The following is a 12,094-nucleotide window of genomic DNA, read 5'->3' as shown; positions in this document are numbered from 1 at the left end:
CCCGTTGACTTATGTGAATCCCATAATTCACAAAATAAGACCAGGATCCAGGAGAGGTGTGTGTGGAGGTGGAGGGTTAGTACTGATCCCTTCCACACTGCTCTTTGCCCTCCATCCACCCCCCTGCAAAACTCTTCCTACTTCTGCTGTGCCCGCTTCCTTTGCGCAGACAACAACAAACAGCATAAATGCTCCTACCCGAGTAAAAATCTGTCGTAGTCTGCTCATGTGGGATGCCAAATACACTCTGTCTCTTTGAGAATGACCAGACACGAGACAATCTTTCCAAAGCAGGCCCTTTCCTCTACTGCTTTTAGGAATTTTTAGGGTATAATCAGAAGTAAAAATATAACACAAGGGCTTGTGGATATAGGCATGCAGCCATTAACGCTGACCTCTTTGCATTCTGAAATTCAGCATTCAGGGAAATAAACTTATATTATATCACACTTCGGTGATGCTACAGCAAACTGCACCTATCCCGAGTTGTTTTGTTAAAAACGTCTTCGGAAAAGCTTCAGTGTATCCGTAAAAGTCAGACAAAAGGCATGTAAAGTAGGCACATCAGTGATCAAGGACTAGCCTGTCAGGGCCCTAAGGGCAGTAATAGGCCTTAACTACCCCTATCAGCCTCACTTGGGACCACAACCCATGCACGCATCCTCTGCTCATTGGCCTCCATACTCTATTTAAGCTCAGGTCTGGGCATTCAATTCTTGCCTGAGCTATGTTATGGAAATAATGGATTTTGGTTTTGTCTTCTGGATGGGTATTGGCCCAATATTTTAAGTACTTTATTTCTGTCTCTTGGTTAGAGCTTGCATCTGATTGATCTCTTCTTCTGTGGGACTCCTGGTGGACCCTGTTATCACCACCCTGCTCTGCCTACCCTGTCCAGACCTTGTGGGATGGTGCCCTGGTTAGTGAGCACATTGTCTGTGCTGTAGTCACCCCCAGTTCACTTACTCTTGTGGAACAGCCCTGTTCTTGCTGCTCACTGAGACAGAGCCTCTGCATCATTTCCTGCAGTAGTAAACACATATAAATGGGTGAATTGTAAGGACAAGAACAGTCTATTTGAGCTGCTGGTGGAAGAGCCCAGTGGTTGGATTTTAAGAAGAAAATGTGGAAAAATCAACAGTGGATGAATCACTAATAATGATTAACCAACCGAGACAAAGCTGGCTATACATATGTACTAGCAATCTATGAGTTCTGATTGACTTGTGTATGTCCTGGGTCAAGGGCTTCCTATAAAGCAGTGCCTTGAATCCATGCCAGAAATGAATGCAATTAAACAACTGCTGCATGGATGGAGCTTTTACGGACCTACTGAGTAGTTTTCCTTTACTGCTGAAGTGAAAGGTAAATTCTGCCTTTAAGTCCCCATGTTCCTAATGTGCATGTGTAAGGAACCTGCATAACAAAATAAACACCCTAACAGCTTTCTGAGGCATTTGAGGCCCACTCTTGCTTGTATTCATAAAACAATGCAAGATTATCATCAAAACTAGGTTATGTGGGAAAATCTCCTGAAGAAAATCCAAAAATGAACAGTCAGTTAAGGCAAGTAAGTAGACTTACAATATTACCAGCCATATAATGACTGAAAATAAGTAAAGTTAATGAGATAAGGCAAGAAAAGTAAAATCAAATAGCTATGGTGAGGACTGTGTTTAGAAACAGAGATCATAACTTAGCTTCTGCCGAAAGCAACAGAGTTATTAGAATATAAGCTCTAACTTTGTTTTCTGCTAAAAACAACCTTGCTTATTTAATTCACCCTGGCCTGCATCATGCATACAATACTCCAATAAAATACAGTAAATGGGTCATAAGCTGATACTTAAAATGAGCACTAAAGCTTCCAGAACTACAGAACAGAAGACTATGCTGTTTTCAGAAAGTGCAGTTGGCCACAGAGCGAAGGACACATGAGTATCATAACCATGGCTCAGGCTCTTGAAGCAGTTGATCGCTCATTTCATGGGCATCCAGCACAGTATCTAACAGTTTTCTCTCCATTGTTTTCCTCAGCTTCTCATATACCCACTCCACTCTTGAGAACTGCTGCTGGAAATAACTAGATATCCTGAAAGGACAGAAGACATTTGATCCCATACTCGTGCCTGTCACTGTCCTGATAAATACTACTAAAAGGCTAAAAAGGGAGTGCACAGCTCCACACAACTGTTCTGGTGTTGAGGTATTTCTTGGTCCCACTGCTAGTAGGACTCTTCTTCACTGCCTAGGGCCAGCTTTGCCATAGTGTCCTTCTCTAGTCTTTGTTCCCCTCCCTGTTGTTAGCTCTTGTGGAAATGTTTCCCCTGCCCCTTTCAATACATTCCCAGTCAACCCCTAGAAATAGCACTTGACACTCTAAGAAGGGCTTTTTGTGAACAGGATTGGGAATTTATTCCCATCATAAGATAGATGTCATCCCAGGTACAAGGGTACAACATATACTTTGCAGAGTAATGCTTTCTCTTAATATACCTTCCTGCTACTAAAGAGAGATTTTTGGTTACCTGCTGGCCTTGACTGGTAAAAGACATCAATGTCAAGTGTCAAGACAGTTCTTCCCCAACCAATAACAGAACTGGGTCATGATCCTGAGCCCATAATGGGAAGGGACTTGATATAGGCAGCTTAAATGCTGCTAATGGTGATAGGATGCTCTGGAAGGACACAGAAAAATGGAGAACCAAGCCCTACAGATACTGAGACACCTAGATTCTTAACACTGCAAAGGATAAGAGATTAAAAAAAATTCCATTTGAAAGACTGGAGAGATCTGCTGTCAAATACCATGTTCCAACTCTAAAATCTTCAGGTTTTAGTTAAATTTTCAATGCTCAAACTCCCATTAAGGAAAACCTCATATTTTTGGAAACTGAGATGGATCTATCCAACTAGCTCAAGAGATGAACTATATCCATGAGAAAACATCCACTCATGCAGGATAGATCAAGAACCGTTGAAAGCTTCTAAAACTTTCATGCTGAGATACTCCAAACAAAAGTATGGCACTTAAAACCCTACTAAATCAATAGCATAAAATTGTGACATTTGTTTTACAAATGTTTCTAAAAGGGACTGCTAACACTCTGGATTCAATGCAAATATAGCATGGAACTTGCCTTCCTTCTGAAACAGCTCCTTTCACAACTGTGTAGCAACACTGCAATTGTCTTATGCAGAAGTGGGGCTGCATTAAGTCCTCTCTCTGTAAAGGGGAGGCAGCTACCTATATCAATGACTCTAAACACTTCTATAGACACTGTTAGGCTAAAGGATCAGTATTTTTTAATTACAGTGGACAGAATTCTGTAGACAGTGAAGGTTAGACTTTGTCCTTACATGTATGCCAACTGTCTGAATTTGACCTACTACAGTATTTACAGCCCAGGTAAGGAAACAAAATGTTTGTACCTTCCAGAATTTGGTTGTCTCGATAGCAAGGTGATGCTGGCTTAAACAAGTGCATGTGTATTGCAGGCTTATCTAACTGAGAGGCATAGTAGTGCTATGTCTAAAACAGTTTTGTAGTCGTTTTTCCGCATCTGTTTGCTTCCAAAGTATTTGGAAGATCAAATAATACTTTGGCCACTACTGCATAGAAAGATGTATCTGCCCCCACCCCAGAAGTCTGAGCAAGATTTTTCACTATAACTTGATTAGTTGGAGAAAGCATAAATTCTTCCTTCTGTGACTACAATGTATGTTGCTTTATAAAATACATTTTCTATAAGGGTAGTTTAAAAAAGCATTCTGTCCAGGTCTAAGAGCTGTCACAGAGCAGCATCTAATGTTAAGCTGGCTGTAGCAGGAAAAAAATGTTATCTTGCAAATGACAAATACTTTAGGTATGATCTTCAAGATTTTTAAAAATTGATTATGCCACAGGAATTGAGGTTTCGTTAGTACCTTGCATATGTATTAACTCAAGTCACCCATACTTGCTGTACTGTAGTTCAAGATGTCTAGTCTTTCAAAGCCTAAGATATTTGAACAAAGTCACTTTGATCACTGCAAAGCACATGACAAGTACCCATTAATAAGACATATTTAAGTTTCAGAACCTTAGCCAAAGGTTCAAAGACATGAACTCTTGGAGATGGTCTAAACTGTATATAAAACCAAAACTAGTCTGACCCGTCTTTTTCATGACTACTTAGGCTAAAAAGAACATTAACACAAAGCATCACTAAAAAACTCCAACAACAACAAAGACCACCTGCTGTAATGCCAATAATACAAGATCTTATTCCACTACTTACCTGTCTTTCTGACAACTGGACCATGCTCTTGGACCTACATGTAAAACACCGCAAGACTGGCTGTGTTTATTTCCTACCAAGAGCTAAAGCTGGAAAATAGTTAATTGCAGAAAATTAAGTTTAGTAACACTGGGTAAAATATGAAGTTGAAGTTAAGTTTAATATTCGAAGCAATTAAATTTTTAATGTCTGGAATGATCTACTGAATACTTAGGATACCCTAGAAGTCACCTTTTCTTAATTCTAGGCCCTCTGATGATTTAGGATTCAAGAGATCAACTGTAAGGTGATGGAGGAAAGGATGGGGGAATGGAATGATTTGAGTTGGAAGGGACCTTAAAAGATCATCTAATACAATGCCCCAGCCATGGGCAGGGACACCTTTCACTACTAGATCAGGTTGCTGAAAGCCCCATCCAACCTGACCTTTAACACTTCCAGGGATGGGGCATCCACAAATTCTCTGGGCAACCTGTTCCAGTGCCTCACCACCCTCATGGTAAAAAGGCTTCTTCCTTATACCCAATCTAACCTACCCTCTTTCAGTTTAAAACTGTTGCCACTGGTCCTCTAACTACAGGCCTTGGTAAAAAGTCTTTCTCTGTCTTTCTTGAAAGTCCTCTTTATATACTGAAAGACTGAAATAAGGTCTCCTCAGAGGCTTCTCTTCTCTAGGCTGACCAACCCCAACTCTCTCAGCCTTTCTTCATAGGAGAGGTATTCCAGCCCTCTGATGATTTTTGTGGCCCTCCTCTGGACCCCCTCTAACAGGTCCATGTCTTTCTTGTGCTGCAGGCACCAGAGCTGGACACAGTACTGCAAGTGGGGTCTCAAGAGTGGAGTACAGGGGGAGGATCACCTCCCTCAAGCTGCTGGCCATTATTCTTTTTATGCAGCCCAGGATATGGTTGGCTTTCTGGGCTGCAAGCACACGTTGCTGCCTCATGTTCAATTTACATTCACCAGTATCCCCAAGTCCTTTACTGCAGGGCTGCTGCAAGATATGTTTTTCTTCAGTCATAATCCTGCCTCCCATGAAAGAAGTTTACATAAACTCTTCAGTCAATTGAAATCATACATTTACGTTAAATTAATATTCTAGTATTAAAAATTGAAGATTTGGTTGCACGTCCAAAATTGGTTTTACTTAGTTTCGCACTGGAGCTTGAGGAGCAACTTCTTTTTTTGTGTAGAACACAAGGCAAACCCTCTAATTCTAATTGCTCTGGCCAAGTTGGTACACTTGCTAGCACTAGACAATCAAACAAATGATGAGTTCTAGTTCCTTCTCAAATTACTTACTCTAAGGACAATAATTAACAGGCAAATCCAAGCTTAATGACCAACACGGAAGACAAGAATTTAAATGAAAATTCAAGAATGTGCAAGTACTAAAGAGAAGAAAACGAAGGTACAAACAGAATCAGAAAAGCTGGAAATGGTGGGGAGGGGAGGATGGTGTGCTCTTACTGCCAATGCAGTGCATACTTAAGCAGTCAGTTGTTTCCAGAGGAGTAAATATCAGAATAAATTTAAGAATGGTGTGTTCTAAATTGTTATGAATCTATGGGAGCCTTAGCAGTAACAATGACAATCTCTGAACCAGATTGTAAGAGATGAAAGGAGGGAAGAGGACTGATCCTTTATCCTGTTATGTTACACTAAATCTTTTAGAAAGACAAGAAAACAGCTAAAAAGAAAATGTTTTTAGAAATGCTAAGCCACTGAATCAAGAAGGCAAATTTCTAGCTCTGTTTCTATTGCATGATCAGCATTACACTTGGATTACTTAAGCTGCAATATTTGTTTTTGTTCTGAAAGCCAAAGTCTGTGCTGCACTTAGCTAATCAACTGGCTCTTCTTGCTTCAATCCTCAGTGCTGTCACAATTCTGTCTCTGAAAGCCAGGTGGCGGACTGCAGTACAAGGATCATACCAAAGAGAAAACAGGTAATTACATATAGAACACTCCTAAACCAAACAATTATTTAAACTGCCCAGGTACTTGTGATAAAATGTTAATAGAGTTCCCTTACTCTGGAAAAACACTGCTAGCTGAAGATTTCAGCTCCTTATGATGACTCAGGCAGCCTTTCTGGTTCACAACACAGCCTCTAATGTGCAATGCTGGACATGATGGATGAGAAACCAAGTCTGATGACTCTCAAGCCTACTCAAATGCACCATGAATTCTTAACAAAACAATAAAGCTCCCCACAAATCTGAGGCACTTAAGCTGCTGGCTGAAGTCCACATAGATTCTGGCTACCACTATGTTAAAACAGACACTCAGGTTGTGTCTACACTGCAAAGTAAAAGAGGGTCTAAGGTATGTTTAAGGATACCAGTCTGATACGTCTGTCCACATGATCAGCTGTGACCACAGATATTTCTGGCTCTTGCAGAGGCTAGAAGTATAATTGGATTCAAAGAGGAACAAGTAAAATTAGGATCCTACACCATGACTGTCAGAATCTGGAGGGCAGAAGGAAGCTCCTAAGAGGATAATCGCACCGTACAAAACATTTCATTATATTTCGCAACAGACTGAGTTGAAACTGGGCTGACAAACTTTGTACACAGCTCAGAATCCATGTCTGTACTGCATTTGGGAGAGCTGAGCTGGGGCCACCTGCTCCTTCCCAAGCCATCCATGCTATAGGAATAAGAATCTGAACACACATGAAGGCATCCAGCCTTCTGCTTGTCAGTGCTCCAGAGTATAGCTTCTGCTGCAAGCACTAGGCAAACCTAGACCTGAGAAGAGGCTTAGGTTCTGCTTAGCTGGCAGTAAAGATAAATCCCAAAGAGACTATAAGAGTCTCCTCAACTAAAATACAGAGGCTACTCACCACCCTTCATCTGAAGTCTGTGGGACACACATGATTCTTGGTTAAAGTTACACACAAACTCAACCAGCATCTAACTACCACAGTGACAAAGCCTATATAAAAGAGATGGATACTTTAATCTTGATTTATCATGAGGAGAGGATATCATTGTCATAAAAATAATATCCTTGTAACACAAGTGTCGTGGTTTCAGCCCAGCTAGTATCAAAGCACCACGCAGCTGCTCGCTCACTTCCCTCCCTGCTCCCCGGCCATGGTGGGATGAGGTGAAAATATAAAGAAAAGCTCGTGGGTCGAGATAAGGGCTGGGAGGGATCACTCCCCACTTATGGTCACGGGCAAAAGACAGGCTCAACTTGGGGAAGAAACAAAATCAATTTAATTTACTACCAATCAAATGAAAACAAGGATATCAGGAAGTAAACCCAAACCTTAAAACACCTTCCCCCCACCCCTCCCTCCTTCCCGAGCTCGACCCCACTCCTGGTTCTCTCTACCTTCCCCCTGGCATCGCAGGGGAACAGGGGATGGGGTTGGGGTCAGCTCCCCACACCTTGTCTCTGCCGCTCCTTCCTCCTCAGGAGGAGGACTCCTCACTCGTCCCCTGCTCCAGTGTGGGGTCCCTCCCATGGGAGACAGTCCTTCATGAACATCTCCAATGTGAGTCCTTTCCGTGGGCTGCAGTTCCTCACAAACTTCCCTGGAGTGGGTCCTTTCCATGGGCCGATCTTCAGTCACACACTGCTCCAGCACAGGCTTTCCCATGGAGTCGTGGCCATCCTCCAGACATCTGCTCCCCCGCTCCCCTCCATGGGCTGTGGGGGGACAGCCTGCCGTCTCACCACGGGCCGCAGGGGCATCCACCTCCTCCAGCACACCTTCTCCCCTCCTTCTTCACTGACCTCGGTGTCTGCAGAGGGGTTCCTCTCACATTCCAATCCCCCTACTCACTGCAGGTTCCCCTTCTTAAATCTGTTCTCCCAGAGGAGCTACCACTGTCACTGTTTGGGTCAGCCTGGGCCAGAGGCAGGTCTGACTTGTAGCCAGGGAAGCTTCTAGCAGCTTCTCACAGGAGCCACCCCTGCGGCCCCTCCCCTGCTACCAAAAAACCCCACCACACAAACCCATAACACACAAGCATATAATCCCCCTGAAACAAGCTCACCTGGAATCCTTTCGTACTCTTGCTTTTTCAAAGGAAAACATAGCTTGCCTGTCCAAACCATACAGCCATGTTGTCGGCTCTGCAGATACACCTTCCTTTGCTCCTCTCCTCCTATCGGCAGAGACTTGAATCCTTGAAGCCACTTTAAATGGAGAAGGCTGAAGAGAGTGCTCTCCTTGAGTGCTAACAACATCCTGCAGCTTGTTCAACTGTATACACTTGCTCTGAAGTTCCTTGGTGAGTTCTTCTATGACCTTAGTCTGCACAGCCAGCTGTTCCTGAAGCTCAGCAACATGACTTTGACCCTCTTGCAACTTTTGATTTTTTCTCTTCAGCTCCTTTTCCAGTTCAAGCACCCTGCTGCAAAGAACATCAGCTTGCCCATTGATCACATTGATGCCTGGACCTGGGTCCTTCAAAAACTTATGGTTGCTAGCACAGCCAATAGAGAGGTTTGCTACGTGTCTATCCGGCCGCCTCAGACGCTTGGGTTTCACTGATCCATTCCCCATTTTGTCCAGATACCTAGGTGAGAAAATAAATTTGCAGTTTTATTTCATTCCCCAACAAGAAGAAAAAAATAATTCATGGAATGATAAGTAATGAATTTAGTAATTAATGGGCAGCTGAATTTCAGATATACAACTATAGTAAATATAGTCAATTGCTTTCATCCTTTCCAGTCCTGAAAGTCAGAGGAGTAAAGGGGTAGGTAGGTTGGTGGATAGAAAGGGGATAGTAAAGGGGTAGGTAGGTAGAAGAGGTAGGTAGGTTGGTGGATACAAAGCAAAAGGTCTGATGCTTACCACTTCTTTTTTGTGAGTTGAAGAAGAGATGTGTAAGCTCCTATCAGCCTAACAAAGACAAAACAAACAGCAGGAAGGAGAAAAGCTTTGCGCTCTACTGCTGAAGCAAGAAAATTGTTAGAAGCAAAAAAAAAGTTGGGTCACCTCCCTGTTGAGGAATAATTATTGAGTACACAGACTAATTTAACCAGTGCGTGCATATCTGCCTGGCATAAAGGATATGTGATTATTAAGCATATGTGTTAATAATAATTAAAAAAAAAAACCTTTAAGTGTTATGACCATAAAAGAACAGTCATACTGATCAGAACAGGGGTCTGGCTAGCTTATAAACTGTCTCCAACCATGGCCATAAGGAGATGCCCAGGAAAGGGTATCAACAGGATGAACATATGGGCTGCTTGACTGAAATACTGTCTGAAATTTCGTATTTCCTGAGCCTGATATGCTTTATTTAATCCTCAGTGGGTCTCTAATCCTAGTACTTGTCTCATCCCTTCTAACCCCTGTAAGCTTCATATCTGCAGACCCTGGCAGGACCCTAGCAAGGAGTTGCATGGGTCTCCTTCTTGCATGAAGAACTACCTCCTTTGTTTGTTTCTTCCAGTACAAAACCAGGGATATCAAAGTTAGGAAAAGCCAGTTTCAGAAAGACTTATCTCTATTAACCTTTTTCTATGCTGTTTTTTAAATTTCCATCCTACCTCTCTGCCTGAATGTAAGCCTGAATTATTTCCCAGAATGACAACTACCAGCTTACTCAGTCCTTTCTCATACAGACATCACTCCAAAAGTTTGACCAACCTTGCTATCTTTTGCTGATGACAAATTCAGGGCAGCACAGATTTAGACCTGATTTATTCCTACCAAGAGCAGGCACTTGGCGCTGTTTCTGCAGCTCTCTTAATCGTTTAAAACTGGCTCACGTTTATTTGTTAGTGTAACAGCAGCTACTGCTGTCAATTACCTTTTACGGTGAATCACCCCTTTCCATTGTCTAATCATGAAAAGTGACCAGGAAAAAAAAAAAAAAAAAAGAGCTTGGGCTCCTGTCAGAACACCTATGCTCCAAGCACTTGCTGCAACTAGCAGCCTTCAGTAGATTTGCAGTGACCCACCTTCCTCCCTGGACACTGTCTTTGGCATATTGTATTGTATCATTTTAAGAGGAGCGAGGAAGAAGTACCTGCTGCTTAGGTCACACTGTATTAAATGCACAAGTTGAGGGGGAAAAACTAACATGTTGCTTTTGGGAGTCTAGCGTTCAACAATCACTAACCCACTGTACCCCAGAACTAGTCCCTATAAATCCCATCTGTGAGCCACAACAGTGCCAGGTTACAGTTTGGTTTAGTTCAAGCCTAAGGAGGCTTCCACCACAAGAGAAGGAATGACCTTAGGGCTGTGTTGTCTGGGCCTTAGCACCACATAGAGCTTTTCCCAAAACCCTTGCTCAGGCTCTTCATGAATCTTGTTCAATTGTAACCTGCTATTGCAGAAGACCACAGCACAGGAAATACCTGCCTCAGATGAAACAGAAAATTGTTTCCTTGGACTCTGATTTTTGCCTCATCAATAAGCTATTTTAATAAGTTATATAAAAGTACTGGCGCGCTAACCAGGCAATCATGCTGCTATTGTGATCAGTCATCAGTAGGCCCAAAGCAGCTGTTGGTCTGCCTCATGAATGAAGTACAACTTTTTCAGGTTGAAACCCAAGTGATGTAGCTTAAGCTAATCTCTTTTACCATTTCATTGGAACCAGGTAAGAACATGCCCCTGACAAGGTACACTGATCAGACAACAATAAATAAATTGGGAAGCTTCAGCAATTTGCTTTTACTGGCTAGTATAACCATACTTTTAACAGATGCACAATTCTGTTCTGGTTTGCAGCCTTCAGTGGGTTAGAATTGAAATACTTGACAAGGTAGCTCACATTGCAAATCTAGTTTTCCTTAAAATGGTCTTGCTTATTGTGACTTCGCGTAACATTTTTCTTTTGCTCCAGTTTCCCGGGTGCATTTTGACAGCTGGTGCTTCAGCTCGATAACAGGGTAGTATGTCAGAAATAAAGGTAAATCTCTACTGCACAGGACTATTTAAAGAAATTGCACATCAAGGTACCAAATCAAATAACTCTGAAGAAGGGCCTATGTGTCACTGCATATGGCTTAACCAAAGATCTTAGCTCAGCATGCAACCACATTTAAAAAAACGCCCAAACAACAAACCAACAACCAACCCCAAACAACAAACGAACAACCAACCTAAACTAAATGTTACAGCATCTAGAGTAAAAATGGAGATTACAGGAAATATGTCATCACACACAATATGGGGGCAGCCTCTGCTATTAAATGCAGTGGCAGTCACCACATTTCAAAAAAAAAGGATATCACAGACGTTTTACAATGACCTTTACAAAAGGATAGGGTGACTGCCCCAAGGCACAGAAAAACCTATTTAGATTGCATCCAGAAAAGGAACAGGTTTACTGTATGAAGAGATGATGATCAAAGTTCATAATATGACTGCACTGGAGTGAAAACATTAGGAACGTCTGTCTTCCTGTTGTATACGCACAACTAATTGTCAGTGCACAATGGAACAAGCAGTCAGATCTGACAGACCCCTGTTTCCACACGGTGCCCGTTATTGGCAACTAGTGTAAGAAACTCACAGCCCAGTATGTAGCAGGACTCAAGAAAAGACTGATAGGTAATTCAGCATTGCAGTAGTTAATTCTAACAGAATACTTAAAACCTTATGCCTCCAAGGTCTGGCCAATCTTCACCCAGAAGTACCAAGACAAAAAGCAAAAACAGAGCACGCCCTGTGTTCACTACAGGGCACCTCACATGATTTTTTTCGAGGGGTCTGCCACTAGCCGAGACGTAGCCGGGATCCGGGCGGACCCGAAACCCACCCAGGAGAGAAGAGGATGCCCGGGCTCCCCACCCGGCGCGGGCTGCTCAGGGGATTCAGCGCC

At 42.5% G+C, this 12,094-nt stretch overlaps 1 protein-coding gene across 3 annotated transcripts in view; it reads right to left on the bottom strand.

Moving 5' to 3' along the window:
• The window catches only part of PRKG2 (protein kinase, cGMP-dependent, type II), a 32,955-nt gene extending 24,147 nt beyond the window's left edge, over positions 1 to 8,808 (bottom strand). For 2 of the 3 annotated variants that reach the window (XM_010564397.1, XM_010564398.1), the window contains exons 1-2: positions 8,736 to 8,808; positions 8,297 to 8,672 (exon numbers count right to left, since the gene is read on the bottom strand). In XM_010564397.1, coding sequence (XP_010562699.1) covers positions 8,297 to 8,672; positions 8,736 to 8,808 — 449 coding nt within the window. Of the gene's footprint in view, positions 1 to 8,296 lie in introns of all 3 variants that reach the window. The other variant, XM_010564395.1, reaches the window with a different exon arrangement.
• Between the last annotated feature and the right edge of the window lie 3,286 nt (positions 8,809 to 12,094).

The sequence above is a fragment of the Haliaeetus leucocephalus genome, unplaced genomic scaffold (assembly GCF_000737465.1).
Source record: "Haliaeetus leucocephalus isolate CR32 unplaced genomic scaffold, Haliaeetus_leucocephalus-4.0 Scaffold178, whole genome shotgun sequence".
Classification (NCBI taxonomy): Eukaryota; Metazoa; Chordata; class Aves; order Accipitriformes; family Accipitridae; genus Haliaeetus; species Haliaeetus leucocephalus.
Note: the sequence above shows the minus strand (reverse complement) of the source record. Positions and strands in the feature narration are given on the sequence as shown.